Source organism: Apteryx rowi, unplaced genomic scaffold, assembly GCF_003343035.1.
Source record: "Apteryx rowi isolate R43461 unplaced genomic scaffold, aptRow1 scaffold_823, whole genome shotgun sequence".
Lineage (NCBI taxonomy): Eukaryota > Metazoa > Chordata > Aves > Apterygiformes > Apterygidae > Apteryx > Apteryx rowi.
Window position 1 is genome coordinate 1 of NW_020451120.1, and position 18,089 is coordinate 18,089.

The 18,089-nt window shown below is 38.0% G+C and overlaps 1 protein-coding gene across 1 annotated transcript in view; it reads right to left on the reverse strand.

Moving 5' to 3' along the window:
* Positions 1-3,456: 3,456 nt before the first annotated feature.
* Positions 3,457-18,089, reverse strand: part of REPS2 (RALBP1 associated Eps domain containing 2) — a gene marked incomplete at its 3' end in the record, with an annotated part of 88,262 nt that continues 73,629 nt past the window's right edge. The window contains exons 6-11 of the mRNA XM_026089622.1: positions 17,551-17,674; positions 14,500-14,597; positions 10,395-10,533; positions 8,254-8,317; positions 6,421-6,563; positions 3,457-3,551 (exon numbers count right to left, since the gene is read on the reverse strand). Of these exons, the coding sequence (XP_025945407.1) occupies positions 3,457-3,551; positions 6,421-6,563; positions 8,254-8,317; positions 10,395-10,533; positions 14,500-14,597; positions 17,551-17,674 (663 nt within the window). The remainder of the gene's footprint in view (positions 3,552-6,420; positions 6,564-8,253; positions 8,318-10,394; positions 10,534-14,499; positions 14,598-17,550; positions 17,675-18,089) is intronic.

Genomic DNA, 18,089 nt, shown 5'->3' on the forward strand with positions numbered 1-18,089 from the left:
AAAAAAAAAAAAAAAAAAATCAATCACTCTTGCCATTCTTGCACGTATTATTGACCAGTCTCTGTTTTTTTTTAAGTTTAGCAAAGCCTATTTTTCAGGTCACCTGTCTCCTGCCATTATTTTCTTTATGGATGCATTCAAGAACTGCCTCCATTGTACTGTAGGACCACAGTTCAGCAATCACAATAAAAATGGTCTCCTGAAATTAAACTAAACAACCTGAATTGATGATAGACTGAAAGAAAGGAARACATAGAGATAATGCATAATTGATTGCATTGCTAATATAATATTTTTAATGCACTGCTCAAGTATCTTAACTATATTTTCTCAGCCAAGCTACAAATTAAATTTCAACAGTGAAATACTGGATTTCCCACAGAAGGAGATGAATTACTGTCCTTCCAAGTGATATTCAGTGTATCAATTCTGAAAATAAAAGCATCAATTGAACAAAAAAGAAACATTTAAGTCAAAACCATGCTCAAATCAGTCTTGGGAAGAGATTTTATAGTCCATTAATCTTGGATGACAAAGGACCAAAATAACAAGACCCTGCTACAACCTGACTGAGAGCTCAGCCATACGTGTCTAAGTCCCAAGCAGAGAAGAAAGGGAGCAAAAACAGTCAAACAGTTGTGATATAGTTAGATAACACTATCTATTCCCAGCCAGTAAGCAATCATGCTACAGATTCTTCCTCATTTTCAACTTACCCATAAAATTATTGATTTTACAGAACATCCTGCCACCTTGCAGAAACTAGGAATGGAGTAGCAGAACAGCCAGCTGTTCCCCCAAGAACATTATCTGACTACAGAGGCAGCACAGTAATCCATAAGTTATTGGTAGTTATGGTGAGAAAGTTTTAAGAAGGCGAGAGCAGAGATAAGGCAGAGGAGGTTTGAAAGCTTAACTGTGGAAAATCCAATGAAAATTTAAATGTAAAATGGGGAATTTCTTGCTTTTAAAAAAAAAACATTTTGTGTTGTATGCCTTCTGCAGCTATTTTACTATTACTATATTATTCCTACTATTATCATCTCTAGTGAAGCAAAAAACCCAAAACAAACAAAAAAAACCTATAAAGCAAAGAAACATACAATTTAATTGCTTAGGAAACAGTTAGATTTATCCTTACTCTGCACGTACATTCAAGGAGCACAAACAAGCTGATCCTTAAAGTCAGATGCTTAATAAGATTATCTAATTTTATTAGTTAGGTTATTGAAATAATGTTTTTATTATTTAGAAACAAAATGACACCGAAAGCAAGATTTCTGAGCCTTCTGAAACATATAAACGAATATTCTAACTTCACAGTCCCAAAGGCTGTGCTACTAAAGAGCAAACTTTCTCACAACTGTGCAACAACAAAAGATACTTTCTATATCTGGGTAAGCATTTGTGAAGTCAGTATCCTAACAAAAACAAGGACACCCTAAACCACAGGGATACAGAAGCGGATCTATCTATATCTGCACAGTGTGTGTGTATAAGGGTATATACATGCACAAACATGCATATTTGTGCGCACACATGAAAATGCAACAGTGAAAAGAGAAGCTGACATTCAGGGGACTTGCCTAATGACAAAAAAAGTGTATCTGAACAGGGATATAACAATTTTGAAGCAGAAGACAAGTGACTCGAAGAAAATCTTAAGTTGATGTAATGAGTTAACTCGTACTCAGTTGACTTACTGCAATCTGGAAGTGGAGTTATGTATGACTATATGCTGACACTAGCAAACGCGAGTTTTCAACACAAATTGCCTTGATTTTTGTCTCTTACGCTCACTTAAATTGCAAAGCAATAAACATACATGCTAATGAGGCACATTATCAAGGAACTGCTTAGCTTTCCCACACTACAACAAAATGCAGAAGTTCTAGTGCAATGTGGCCTGTAGCAGGAGCTGGTCCCTGCTGCTAGTCACCCTCACAGAAGGAGGGCATATGAACAGGGCAAGGCAATTCTGCCTGTACTGCCAAAATAATAGCACTGCTTTCAAAATCCAGTACTACTGCTATATTTTAGTCCACCTGTGCTGTACCAACAGAAATACCCAGTGAGCTGGGAGAGCACTGGGGAGGCCACATACATTTCAACAGCTCCGGAAGACAAACCAGATGCTCAAAGCATGGACTGCAATGCTATCCAAACTGAAAATAACACTGAGTTTTGCTAGGTGTAGCAGCTTAGGAGAATCTGCCTGGCCGTGCTACTCAGTCCTGAATTGATGAAGGAGCTGGATTCTGACCTGGAAGCTTCCCAAAACAAGAGATAGGGATGAAATAACTGGAGAAAAGCCTTGCTGGTGTCTAGCTGAGCTAGTATGACATACCATTACTCTTTAACTTGCAAGCAGCATCAGAAGCGCCTTCTCCTTCAATCACAGCAGCAATCCATGCCAGTTAGAGCTTAACAATTCTGAGCTGTAGCCCCGTTCCTGCAGCCAGTCTGCCGTTCACTATCTTAAAGGCTAAACCCCTAAATCCCACAGTGTATATAGTCAGAGTTGCAATATCCAGGCACAGCTGGGTGGCCATAGCTAATTCAGCTTACAGGATCTTTAAAACTTCTGCCTTTTCTCCTTAACTGAGTTAGTTTGCTTGCGACGGTCTTTCATTATAAGGCTGATATCTGTTGTGATTTTGTTACAATGCATCCCTAAGATTCTTTCCCTGTTCTTCCCTCAAAACACTCTTCCAGGCTCTTTACAATTACTATGTAGATCCTTACACATTAGACCCTTAGACTCAAAGAAGGCTGGTCATTAAACTGAATCACATAGAATTAAGCATATCCRTACCACACAAAACCTGGGATAGTATCAGTTTCCAAATAAGTACAGTACAAAGAACCAGGGTGAGCCAATACATTTTTCTTCCCATCAACAAAATTTTTGGGGAAAAGTATGGAAATGAAGCATTGTAAATGGCAGAAACATTCCTTGAAAGGGAGGGAATAGCTAGATGGTCAGGACTGCCTGATTGGAACCAAGTCTGCACCTGAAGCCTAACATTTTTGACCAACTCACATTCACAAGAATTTCACCTAAAGGGCTGCCCTTGTGCCACACTGTCCCTACTGCAGCATGTGCTGCTCTTCACATTGCTGGTTCCCAATGCAGCAGGACCAAGTGCTGCACAACAGGACATGAACAGTTAAGGTTTATTCCTCTGCGCAGACTCCAACAACATGCCAGGTTGGAGTCCCTAGACGACTAGTGTAAACCCTGTTACTCAGAAATATGTTTTGAAAAATACCTGTCAGCCCTTTCCACTCACTGAAAGAATTGCTAAGAGAGGGCTTGGAGATGGCTTCGAGGTTAACTTAGAGACTAACAGTCCTCTTAAAGACTCACAGTTCTGCTGCTACGCATACCACATTGTTAAGTGTGTCTATTGCTCTGAATTCTGTAACATAACTACCCTTCTTACACATTCTTACCTCTGTCCGATTAAAGTCCCGAGTCTGTTGATTGCCTGGCAATGACTCAGAATAAGAATCAAATAGCGTGCAGTCATGCAAAGGCTTCAAAGAAGCTGGAAGGGAAAGAAAAAAGAAACAGAAAGACATGCCAAGTCTTTGGTTACACGCTTTAATACACACTTTTAAAAACACTGTGCCATCATTATTTCACCCTTCACCTCTTTATAGTAAAACTGACCTATAAGCCATGGGTGACAAACATTGTGAAAAAATCCTTATAGCTCGCATTTTGGAGCAGGGGTCATTAAAGAGACAACAAATATAACTTCTGTTGTAGAAGTAATTGTCAAATTTGGGAGAAGTGGTTCTTAATAAACATTAACTCCAAAACAACTAAATGTTATTTGTGCTTTTCCTCCATGCAGGCCAGTATCAGCTTAGTTGACTTTATAGTTTACATCTTGCTGTTTTATGAATGACAAAGGTACTTACCAAATCTTCAATTCCAATTTTTGGAACTTCAAATAACTGGAAAGTATAGTAGAATCTACATTATACACTAAAACGGAAGGCCAGTAAAAACCAAACACACTAARTACAGTAGTTGCTGCAGTATGCAGCATCTTTGGTATTCTTTAACTAAACAGGACTGAGAGCAGGAAAAAAAAAAAAAGATCAACTCTGCAACCTTTGACAGTAATACTCTCAACACCAATGTTTCTATTCCGTATGATCAGGTCCTTCAGCTCATATCACTCTGGGATTAGTTCCTCTGAGACAAATCTATCTTAACAGCTGGAAAGCCAGATCAATATTTAAGATCAGTGTATTGAAATGCAGAATAACCAGTTCTCAAGTCCAATATTGATCTTTAGCTAGCATCTGGTTCACCCGAACAAATTAAGCTGTTGTAAATCTGTCTTAATTTAAAGTACAGTGGGTTATGTGCAGGACAAAGCTTTCCGGATTTTTAAAATTTGTTTTGAGAAAAACTTTCAGAGAAAACAATGGGTCAAATTCTCAATGGAGCCCTGCCAGAATACAGTTTGACTCTGCACTTGCAGAGTTACAGAACAGGCCATAAAACTAGCAAGATTAATTCATTCTAAAGTGCTCTGTCTTATGCTCCAAGTCACTTTATTTGAAGCTTTAACACTCTTATCAGAAGCAAATATTTTGCTTGAGCCAAATTAAAGAATGAACCAGTCTGCCTCATTCAGAACTTTATATAACAACCTACTGAAAAACAATTTCCAGTAATCTTCTTCATATTCCTAATCAGCCAAATAAAATCTAAGTTTCACAGAAGTTACATCAAATTATGGTTAGGACTTCTTACACGAAAAAAGAACCTTCTGTTTAGATAAGCACATGCTGATTTGCGTACTGTTGCTTTCATTTCAGAAGTTGGTACAACCAGGACTCTTCTCTTTTTGTGATTCGCTGTGTTATAAGGTGTTGAGATGTTCTGCTTTTTATTATGCAAGTCTTTCAAAGGACAGATTTCTGAATCTTGACTAGGCAGCACAATGAYACATTTTCAGACCCTTAAACCATTCGAAGCAACATAGTAGTTGAGCAGCTAGTGTGCCTAGAACCAACAGAGCAGTCCCTTTAGCTCTTGCACAGACATCAGCTCAAAGTATTTGGTTGTGTGCAACACGTGAAACAATAACTATACAAGAAAATGAGAAAGGCTCTAGTGCTGAAAAGGGCAAATTATGGGAAAAGGGGACTCCCAGGGAACAACCAGAGCTTATCATGCTCTTCCTTTTGTTGACATTATGATTCCTTATTACTGTTAATACTTATTTCCATTGTAGTTTTATACTAAAAGGCTTAATGTATACTTGTTCTTGTTGGTGTGTCTTCACAGGAAGACAAGAACCTGCACGGAGGAGCTTACAGTCTAATTTATGATGAGAACAGGAGGGAGACTAGTGAACAAAGTGGTGGTCATGGGGGGAAAAGGGTGGTTGGAATTATGACTGCGGAGTATAATTAGAGAGGCTAAAAGTGAGGATGATTTGGTGCTGTAAGTTTTAAGGGAGCTTCTCCTCTTGGATATGAAGACAGTAGATTATAGGGAACTTGACTCCAATAGAAATTACTTCAGTAATCTGATACAGGGTGAACATTTAATTTTCCTGACTACAGCTTGATTTGCTCTTCTCCTGTCTTTTAATATATTCAGTGCCATCAAATTTAATGGAGATTTTATTAGGTCTTAAATATTAYCCCTTAGCACTGTAATTATCATCTGTGATTAATGCTCCTTGCCCTAGAAAGTCATGCACATTTTTTAAATGGAACAGAATACATTTCAATGTTCATGTATAATTACAAGAGACGTAACTGAAAAGAACAAATGAAAGGGCATGTCTTTCACTGCACATTGTTACTGAGGTATGTTCTATTTTGGATTAATTTACCCTTGTTCAACACAAACTGTTGTAATCCCCTGTCATTACTACAAATTATTTATAGCAGAAGTTGTCGATCACAGAAAATGAGTTATAAAAAAATTCAACCTTTGACAGAACTGGTAATTGCATCCAACAAAATAAATTAGCATAATAAGTTCCAAAGCAGGACAGTATCATTTTCAACACATCTTCAAGAGACAGATACATATGGGAAAATCATCACAAGAGCTAAGAGCCATGTACGCCTTGTTAGATCATCTTTGCTGCAGGCAATCATCTGCCACTTTAGCCAGAATGACACCTGAAGTGCACTGGAGCAAAGGAACAGACATTAGGAGGCAGGTAACTGCTACATTTTGCATCGCTCTTTTATGCTTTTACAYATTCCTTCTTCAGCAATCACCTTGCAAACACATTAAAAAACTCATGTTTTAAAAAGCAACAGGAGAGCAATTAATCAGTTTACCCTTCAACTCTACCTGCAACTTAGAAATAAAAATCTGTTTTCCATACACGTAGCATTTCTGGGACGGCTACAGGAATATGACAARCTCACCTGCTTGAAGGTAGTCAGGCAGCAGCGTCTCCGGCAGCGTCTCCGGCAGTTGGTAACCGTTCTTCCTAGCAACGACGAGGTGGAAAGCTGCACAAAACTCTGCAAGCGTCAGCGCTCCATCGCAGTCTACGTCGCTCAGTTCCCTGCGGACACGACATTCACACATTCTCCAAGGCATAACTTCAGTGAAACACACGTGTGCAATCACAGAAGATACAGAAATGAGACTTTCAAAAGAGTTATTTTAATTTCGGTACAAGACAAGCCTCTCTGTCACTGATGCTCAAGTCTAACAATTCCCAAAGACATGGGAACATGAATTTTTATACATTTGCCCTGGGAAAATGAAGCAAGCTAATTTTGCAGGTTTTTTCCTTTGTTAATAAAGCACTTTTTTGTTATATATCATATTACACAATACAATAGTATACACTGTAGCATGAAATACATATCCTGTAATTCCAAGGGTGAAATTGACTTTCCAGTGGGTTGAAGCAGTTTGGGCTAATTCATGCAGGATCTTAAACCAGTTCGAGCAGAAAAAAATAAAAATGGACTTCAGCAAACTTTTAATCAGCGGTGTTGACTGGCCACAAAAACTAAGGAGATAAATTAGTGTTTGTTACAAGTTTAAACATTATTGTTAAACTGCTCATTAAAGCTGCTCTCCGCTTAATTCTAGGATGCTTCTCAAACAATAGAACTGGATTTCAGAAATTCAAGAATTCAGTTTTATAAGCTAACTCTTCTGCAAAAAGTAAGTATTAATTTTAATCATTGGGCTAATAATAAATGAACACAYAACTTCCTATTCTTTGAAAGTAATGAGCATTTTTCAATCTGTTGAGGTCATAGTTACAAAGACTGAAATACCCCATTTGTTTAACAGAGACACAACCTGATAAAAACACATCACCACAAAATTTTAATGCTTTTCTTTAAATTTTGTGCAGAGAACAATTTGTGTCAGCAATGTAAATAAAATGAGTTTGTTTTTGTATTGGATTAACTCATTTTTCTTAAATAAATTTTAAATTAAATTCCAATATTCACTTCCCCCAACAGAATGTTTCTTCAGTTTTTTATTTTCGTGACTCACAACGCGCTTTGAAAAGATTCCAGACATATTCTTTGACCCCAACAGATGTTTAGGCTCTTGCAAGCTTTTCTTCACATCTACCTTCATAAAAGTATATAGAAGTAGAGTAAAAACTGTCAGCATTTTTGATCAATGTTTAAAAGCGTTTGTTCTTCATATCTACATACAAGGATGACACTGAACTACAAAGCACTATGTTGTTTATGACAATAGAATAGCAYCCTTGTCAAATTTTATTGAGTACAGTTCCATCTACAATTGTTTCTAAAGAAGCTCATTAAAAGTAAGTGTGGTTCATTAGAAAAACACTGATGAATTATGTAGTTGCACTTATTAAAAATTAGATATTAATTAGGCCTCATCTGACAAAACACAGACAGAAACATAAAGCCAACAACACATTTAAAACATTCCAAGTGTGCTTTTCCTCTACATTTCATGAAAAATGTCAGTTTATTGAGCTAATGATCTTGCTTATAATACGCATAAGAACATCTCTCATTTATATTGCTGTTCAAATCCTCCCAGTCCTGCTGAGCAGGCAAACAACCCTACAGAAAACATGCGTGTCAGGAAGATCAATGTGCACCCTGCTGCTTGGGCCACAGAGTGATTCTGGAGATAAGAGCAATAATTATAATTAAAGATGCTTTTTAAAAATTTAACAAGTACTCTTGAATTAAATATATTTTAAAAAACAAGGTACACATCCCAAATGCTATTACAGTACTTACCAGATGTGAGAAAGCTCTGGAATGGGAAGTTTTGATTTTGTGAAGAAATTCTTTGCCACGGAACCTGTTGGGAAACGGAGCCTTATCAACTATTTAAAATTGATTCTCCAATTATTTACATTTGGCTGAGGCTGCTGCACTAGAAGCAGCTGGTTACTTTGCATCCAACAGACTCTCTGATTAACTGCATGCTAATACAGCTGTTGGATCATTCGTCCCTCAGTGAGTAAGTGACAGAGAAAGCCAGACAGAGCTGTTGACCTCATTTCTCTATTCCCTCCATATGGGAAAAATAAAGGAAAACATGCTCCAGTACTACTGATCCTAACCAGCATAATTAGTATGTCACCAATAATGAGAAACTGGACACTAAAGGCTCCGTTTCACCCAGAAGCCATGTGTGTGGCAGTGCAGTGCTGTGGTGTCCTATATTGCTCTCCCACGCTGCTGCTTCAGCAGTGACTTTCCCTTGCAGTGACCAAAACACCATGAAAGAAAAACAGAGGAGATTCAGGAGCACATAGCTACTGTCATCCTAGCAAGGATCCCCTCTCATTCTTTTCCTAGCTAACAAATTCACTATTTCACTATCTCACACGAGCAAGCTAGAGTGGTAGCACAAGTTTCCTTATAGCCAGGAAGGTCTTCCTGGATACGGGCTTACAAAACGTAAGGCAATGTAACACACAGACTTCTAGGTCTATACTCCTCTTTCCTTTGCACACTTGTATAAGATCACCCACTGCAGTGCACAAGAAAAGCCATAACTGGGACACGACCAAGATCCATCTAGCCTATCATCTTGTCTCCAAACCTTGAATGCCTACAGAAGACAACAGGACCATGACAAAGTTGTATAATAACACAGCTCCAGAATATCCTCCCAACCTCCGACTATTTGTGACTCGTGAACTTCTCAAGCCAGAGATTACATTTAAATATTCAGTAACATCTGATGCATTTTCTATCACAGATTTGTTAAATTACTTTGTAAACCTAGACAAACTTCTAGCATCTTTATCAGCACAGAGCAAGGATTTCTACAACTTAATTGTTTTAGGGTGTTGTGGAAGCTAGAACTTACCATTTATGAGTAGTAACTCTGGATGTGCAATGACTGCCTGAGAAACTTGATCATCAGGAAGCAAAACGCATAGCTCCCAGAGAGGCTACATATGCATATGAAAATGCATATATACATGCACACACAGAGATATGTACATGCGTGTGGGGAAATACAGTATCATTGAATCACCATTTTCTCTTCTCTCAGGCAAACCATATGGAAAAGACTGAACTGAGGCAAAAAAAATGGTGAAATACTAATTTCTGTCAGCATCAAGTAATTTATTTAAACTTTTGGCCAGAGCAGAACCTCCTGAAACCCAGATAGTGCTGAAGAGCAGTAATACAGCAGGGCTTAGTAAAGCTGCCTCAGTTTAAAGTCTGTGACTTCTTCCTTGCCAAACTGTCAGTACCTACAATGATTCCTCTCACAAGCAGTCTGATCTGCCTGTTCAGGATGAAAATGTAATCTTGATATGCTGTTAAAATATTTTTTACCAGGCGTGTGCTCTCCAAGATTTGCTATTAACCACCTCCAGGGCAAAGTCTCAGTCCCTCAGAGCCATAAACACTCAGGCTTGACCACACAGAGCAGTTAACTATGTGCTTAACTTCCATCACGTTGGTGCTGCCACATTTCTGTTGGGAAGTCTAAATTTTTTCAGCTCAGCACACTGCAGGTGTGATCCACAAATACTGTCCCGCAGAGTGACAGGGTTTATTTCAATTTTATTGAACAGCTATACTTCTCTCTTAAATGCAAATATTTTCCTGATGTGATGACTGAACATTCAGAGTGCTGCCTCAAGTCTGAACAGCAATGATGTTTTCTCTCTCAACAGAATCAAATAATGCACTGGAAATAGATATCACTTTGTTTTAGTGACAAGTCACAATTTTCATGTCTTTTTCCCTTAGCTCTACAGGCAGCTTAACCAAGAGAAGGAACCTCATCTGCATCATCACTAATGCTTTCTTTTTTAATCTCCATCAATTACATCTGTGTAAATGCATGAAGGCAATGGGATGGCAATGTGTAACAGAAAGCAACATTTGGATTATTTGGTAAATATTACCTGAAATGAAGGAGTTCAAGTCAGGCTGCAGGGACCGGAACTGGTTGACATAATAGTCTCGCTGCTCCTCAGTTATTCTCCAGGGGTCGTCTGCGTAATGGGCGCTGCTGTCCAGCGGCTCCCGCTCTGCTGAAAGAGACTGAAGGAAGAGCCACTGGTATCTGCCCAGCCGGGGGGCCGAAGGGGCCAGAAGGGCACGGGACACCTCAAGCAACCCAATTCGCTCTGCTCTATTAGCAGACACATTTTTTAAAAAGATGACTGGCAGAAAGGGCCACGCTGACTACTGTCTCATTACTTATCTTCTAAAGCTGAGGCTAATGTTAGGTACCTCTGGCCAGACAGCTAAAGYAAGCTTTACATGACAGAAACTAAAAGAAAAAGGAAATCTTACTACTTCTGATAGCAAAAAGGAAACTCAAAGTCATACCTTATTACCTCTGGATTCATTTGGGGGTTTCAGGCTGCCRTGCACAACAACCCTGAACTGAACACTGTACGCTTAAAATGGATAGCACTTGTAAAGGACCTAAAGCTACATTTATGCAGCATAGCACATGAAATATTTAGCTCTGCTAAGAAACTGCATATTTAGTCTAGGAGTGGTGTTGTAATTACGGAGCTACACTGCTTCTAGATTCTCAGCTCGCTCAGCTAACTTGGCTCATGTTACACGGAGCCAGAGAGACGCACATAATCCCAGGGACCCCCTTGACTCTTTGTCACTTCCCCCAGTTTTCGTAGGAACTCTGCTTCAGGAAACAAAACATTCTGGAGGAAAAGGACATTTTATTTATCTGTTTATTTGCTTTTAGATTGTCCTGTTTAAGGGTGGTTTGCATGTTTGGCAAGTTGGGTGGTAGCGTCCAGAAGAGGGCTGCCAGTGTAGTTAGTGTCTTTGTTAAACTGGAATGACTTAATATTTAAGATGTTTTTGGCCTGAATGACAAACATGCTTAAAGAGGGAGGGCAAGAATGAACAATAACCACACTTCAACCAACTTTGAAATGTTTCTCTGATGTACCTGTCAATTTTCTAAGAATCAAACACAAAACACTGGTTTTGAAATAGATCAAAAGATTGCTGAAACGGGCAACATCATAAAGCTGTAAATTAAATTTCATTTCAAAGTAGTGCACAAATGCATCCTATTTCATTTCAAGTTAGCACAAATTACGTGACATTATCTGTGGATCTTTTCCTGTGGCTCAGGTGACATTTTATTATGGGTATGGGGTGCTAGGCACTAGTAAAAAGGTACAGAGTCCCTGAATCTTATTTATTTAGGAAAAGCTCTCCCTTATTTTTATTAAAAAGGTAAATCTGTTCAGTATAATACAAGTAATTCAAAACTATTAGGAAAGCTGTACCTTTTTTCTATAAAGGAACTCTAGAAAATTTCATTTCAAAGGTTTGCACAATAGTGAATATATAGCTATATTCTTTAGTCCTTTCATGTAACTCCGGAATGTAAACAGAATTGACACCTATATGACAAGATTTTTACCCTCGAAACAGTGAAATGAGACTGGGGGAAAAGGAAATTTTGAGCCATATGAAAGTAATGTCAGTGACAAGCATACAGCTACGTTAATCAGCCTGGTTATTTCTGAGTCTTAAAATTCTCCGCCACTGCTGCCCCTGGAATAGAGATTATCTGCACAAGTCACTAATGACATCAGAATTTTAATCACTAGCACTTTCAGCTTTGCCTTTCGCACTGTTAGAGAAGTCAGTGCCTAAAAATGTCAGCAGCTGATCTGATCTCCACATATTCCTTCAAAATCGCCTATACTGAAGGAGATTCACCACTGTTAACCACACAGGAGAACTTGTAAGAAAATGACTGGTACAAACTGAGCCATCTTGATAGAAAATGGCTGTGCAAAAAATCTTCCTTAAAATTACTCAAAAGAACAGGTTTTTCTACTATTCTGATACGTAGCTTTTTGTTAGAAATACTTTGGTGTTCAGTATTGTTTCATTAAAGCTGGACTCTGAAGAAGTGACTGGAGTATTTCAGAGTTTTGTGCCACGGCTCAAGTCTGCCTCGCACCATGCCACAAAGACAACTGACTGCCTTAAAGAACCTCTGTGCGCCTACGCCACCCGAAAGCCGCTGCTTCACTGGCAGCAGCAGTGCTATTATGAGCACCCACCACGCCTGTCCTTTGGTAACATCAGCTTTGCCATTACTGGCTGTGTCACTGCGTGAACTCTCCAAGAGGGGAACCTGTTTCGGCCCTGTTCCAGAACTGCTATTCTTAATGGAGGAGGAGCAGGAAAGGAGAATTTCCTTACACTCAGAGGTGCAACCTTTAGAAATGAATTCACAGTCCATAAGACCTATGGAAAGGGAAAAGAGGCACAGCAGACTATTTTGATTTCTTTTATTTTATTTTTTTGGCTTGGTCATTTGAACAGGCAGAGTTGTCAGTCTCTCCCAAACATAACCCAGCCTTCCCTAAAATTCTTCCTGTTAGATATGCTAGGGGTAAGATGCATATACTTTTCAGACACTTAGTATTTCCAAGAATAATAAAGTATTACTATACCCTGTATAAAAAGGCATACTTGGAAGAAAGAAACTGCATTTCAGTATGTTTCTCTTGGAAGTTAAAACTGAAGCAAACTAAAAGGAGGCAGAGCAGGTCTCGTTCTCTGGGTACATTGTTCTGCCTCTACAAGAAGTTCAAGGCTCACCCCAGGGCATGGGGGTCCTCATGACACTGTCCATTCCACAGCTCTCCCACTCCTACTTTAGCTCAGTGGCTAGGACACTTTTCGTAATTGCTCCACCTGAAAAATGGGTTTTAAGTACTAAAACAAGAGTTTTTGAACTTACTCAAGTCAGCTGTGCAAGCAAGTATAATCTTAATTCTCCAATAAAGTTTAAATAGAACGCAAGTAATAGAACAAGGCACAAATGGCATATATTATAAGTCAACCTATTCTGTTCCAGTTGCAAGTGTGTTGCTGTCAAACCCTCTTCCTATTAAGCATGAAGATATTTGGCAAGCTTTAGAAAGAGACTTAAAATTATTCTTTGGTTATCATGCAGGTCTTGGTAGATGTGTACCACTTCTGTTGCAGAATGACTCTGATGCATAAATGAGCTATTATAAATTGGAATTACAGCGCACTGTGTTTGACCAAATTTGAGGAAAATTTGAAAATACAACTTCATCAATATGTCAGCATACAAGCAATGAATAATTTTTACAGGAGCTGTGTTCATTGATTGCTAAATAGATGTCTGTGTAGGGTAGGAAAAACTGTCAGAATTAAAAACAAACAAACAAACAAACAAACAAACCTTCCCACACCAACAGTCCCAACTCCTAAACAACTAATCCATGCCTCATCTTGCTCTGGTGGTAGAAGGCAGAAAAAAAGGGAGTGCACAGCCATAAAAAATGTTGTTTTTTAAACAATCCAAGGAGTTGGGGAGACAAGAGAGTTCTGCTGGTAAATCAGCATGATTTTTTTCAAGAAAAACTACCCATTTGCACAGTAAATGCACAGCAGGCATACTGGAGTATTGGAAAGATCTGGTTTTGCAGGCAGCAGGAAAACATAGGACCCATTTCACAAAAAGCAAACAAATGTCCAGACATTTGGTTTGTTCTGCTTGAGACTCCTTCTAATAAACTGGGGCAACAGAACTGAATAAGCTGGGTATTACACCATGGATTCTGTGCATGTATTATAGATGACATTCAAAATCAAGCTGCAATCTCAGTGAAATCTCATATTTTAAAGGAAAATGTTTTACTTTTGCTAGGATAGACTCAACATTCTTTCACTTTTGAACTGAGGATTCCAAGTCTAGTTTTTCTATGTTATTTGCTTGTACTTTTCATTTTACTGAGCTTCACCAATTTAATTGGATTATTAATTATAATTTTTCCTTCCCATCGGCTTTGCTTTTTTCTTTTTCCTGTACTTAAAAAAAAAAAAAAGCATGCTTCAGTTTCTCATCTAAAACTACCACTGAGAACACATTTTATTTTGGAAGTGAGAATTCTTTTGCCTTTTTTTCTTTTAATTTCTCTATTGCTCTATTAGTAGTATTATTATAGAAAAACATGTGGAATTCATTACCCGATTAAGAGTTGAACATGCACATGCAGATTTGGCTCCATAATTCCCTGATGATGGTCCATCTTGCTGGTGAGTAGAATGTCTGACTTCATAAGGTGCTACAGAATTTAAAATAAATAAATAAAAGGATAATAAATGAGGTTCTACTAGGCTAAAGCAAAAGCTAAATATTACAAGCTCAAGCATCAGTGAACTTAATGTCATCATATCAAAGCCCATTTTGTCTTCTGCAACAGAATTCCAGCTACATGCTTGTCTTCCACACCACATCACTCTTCTTTAGACGTTACTGGTAGGAACCGTCCTGTTATCTTATTAGATGACATAAATCACTGCTCATAATGTTGAAATAAATATTTATACAGCCTGCTTATATATTTATAAATTTTATATATTTCTAGCCTTACATAGCAGAAGACAACATTGCAAATAATAAGAAATAGTTAAACTGAGCTGCAGACAAGCTTATTTTGACAATGTTATCAGAGTAAATCACTAATCTTCCATACATGCCTCTTCCTTCCTCCCTGAATTTCAATTGAAAAGCAAAATAAGAGGCTCAGCACATCTCATAATCTGAAGTAAAGTTAGTGAAGAAAAGCAACAATCGCTTCTTCTTTAGCTAAGATAAGTCACTCACATTCCGCTGCAGCAAATATAGTAAGCAGTGACATAATGCCTATTTAAGAACAATGTTTTAAAAATAGGTCAAGTACACAAACACAAAGGCAACTCACTTGCAAACTCTCCTACAGAGCAGTAAACTTCTGCTGCCAGAGTATTTAAAATGTAACACTAAAAACTTAGACTGCATTAGACAGATGCAATTTAAGAGACTCTTGATGAAAAGTGGTAACAAGAAAGCTTAAAATTTTATTAAGCCCAGAAAGATCTTAAGAATTATATCCATAACACCCTCACCTTCTATGTGATCTTATCCTGTATTGGTACCTATTTTTAGTCCTGTACAAATCAGCTCTAATTTCAGAAAAAACACAGGAAGGAAGCTGTGAAATAAACAGAAGTATTGAAAGAGGAAATGCAAGTACAAGGCCACATGGCTATGTGTTTGCTATCAAGATAAACTTCAAGAACTATCAAGAAAAAAGTAAAACCCATTAGTACATAGTCAGGGTTGCAGTACAAAGGGTTGACCCTTGAATGTTCCTAAGACACATTGTCTAATTTCAAAATCATGCTTTCAGTATAAAACAGGCTAAAAAGATCAATTTTGTGAAGCTATCACTACATGCACATATACAAATGCAGTTGTTTCCAGGCCTACCCTTTTGACTGATCTTCAAAAAGACTGGCAGGTTAACTTTAAAGCCAGAAAGAACCATTAGGTCACCTAGTCGGACGTTTGGTATTACATAGGTCATAAAATTTTACCCCATTACTTCTGTTGAGAAAATTAACACACATTTGACTGAAACATTTCTCCAGAAAGATATCTAGTGCCGAGTTGAAAAATTCTATGCTCTTATTTTCCAGAAAGTACTGAGGATTAAATTAAGTGTAGTGTCTTACCCCTGCAGATTCTATCACCTTAAAAATTCAAGCAGTTGAATAATTAATTTTAGAAGAATCTGACACTCCAACTAGGTTGGATTCTCCTGTCTCTACTCACTTTGCATAGCCTCTGATTCCATGAGGAATTCCATGGAAAAAAACACCACCACGAACAAACCCCACACAACCCTACACCAAAAAAGCTGTAACCCTGACAGAGCATGAAAAGAAGCCCAGAAAACAGTACAGCGCTCTACAGGTAATACAGACCACTATTCCCGATAACCTCCCATGTCTTAGTGCATTGCTCTTCAGGGTGTATGTTATCTGCAGCATGTGCCGTTCATTGGAGCAGAACCTCTGCTGTTGACGTATTAGAAGACGATCTCACCACTGTTGCTTATTTCAGAAGTCAAACATTACTGTTTTAATTAGTTATGCTGAGGGCGAGGTGGAAAAAAAACCTGCATGTGAGTGAGCGATGGCTYACCTAATCAACAAGTGAAGGGCTGTGAATCAGCACTAATATGATTTTTAACTGGAAGGCCATTTGATTGGGTTCAAGCACATTTTTATCATGGCTGTAATTAGTTTCAAAATGTTTTATTGCTCTGTTTACTCACTCATTTGCAAACAAGGACAACTGGTAAAGGACTAACATACTCCACTCTTCACTCACTGCAAACTAATTCATAGCAGTTTTTTTGCCTTCCTAGTCCCTTTGACAGAAGGATGGTATACTGATGCCTACAATCTCCACCATCTTTGTCACCTTTGCATCTTTGTTGCAACTAGGAGAGGAAAGGCACCTCACCAGTAACAGGGGCTCTAAACCCTTGGTAAAACCTGGCTTCTACCCCAAAAGTTCACTAAAAGCTTCTGTTCTCTTAAGATATACACTATCTTCTTACTAAAGTCAGAGGATTTTGCCACCAACTTTAATGGCAGCAAGATCATGAACAAAACATCTTTGCAGGGCTTTATTTCTGTTTATTTTGTCTAGGTTACATCATGGGACTGCATTTATATTCATGTCCTATTATTATTTTTGTTATGTAACCAGAGAGATTATTATCCTTTACAATAAACCTTTGTTTGCTGGAAATTTGAAAAGTAACAGAGCAGCTACTGAGATCAGAAGTAGGCTTTTCTTCTCCTCTAATTAAACAAGAAGCATCATGCACTCTACGGATATTCACAAACTTTCCCTCATTGGAATATACTGCACACAGTCCTGTCAAAAATTAGGTATTAGCATTCATCTKTGAGCAGTAACACACAAATCTACCTAATTTACCAGAAAGCAAACAGGAAGACAAGATTGAACAATCAGAAAGAAAAGCTTTTATGCAAAACAGAATTAGATGATTGAATCATTTTCCAAAATATGCATCTAATTAAAACTTGAAATCATTAGCCTGATTGTTAGTTGCATTTGAAATTTAGAAGCTTGTTAAAAAGAGAGAGAGAGAGAGAGAGAGAGAGGGAGAGAAAGAGAGAGAACTGAATGCAACACGTGCATTCCAATTTTTATCCTACCTCCATGCTGCTGCTCCAGCCCATTTCTTGATTTACCATATCCATAACTTAAGGATGTTCTCTGGTAACTAGATGGAGAAGCAGGAGGTGAACAGATTGGTGACATCGGAGGAGACTTGTGTTCCTATTTCAAAAACACATCAACAGAAAATGGAATTTTGAGATGACAATAAAATGACAAAATAATTCTGCATGACAATCCAAACACATACAGCCTGATGGGCAAAGAACACTAAAAGACAGCAACTCCCCAAGTCCCTTTATTTTCATGAAAATTCTTATTAAAAAAAAAAAAAAAAGAAAGATGGTAAAGACAGGCTTTGGTATTGAGCCTTCTTTTACGAGTAAAGCAAGGCAAGGCCGTAACAAAGCTTTATAATTAACAGTTTAAGACATTTTACTTCCAAATATGCCTGAAGTATTTGTCAAAGGCTTAATGTTAGTGGCTATCTCTGAATTTACATATCACATTTAGTGGCATGAATGCATTCTTTGTTTGAGTGAGCATTTTTCATATTAAAAAAAACACAAAAAATAAA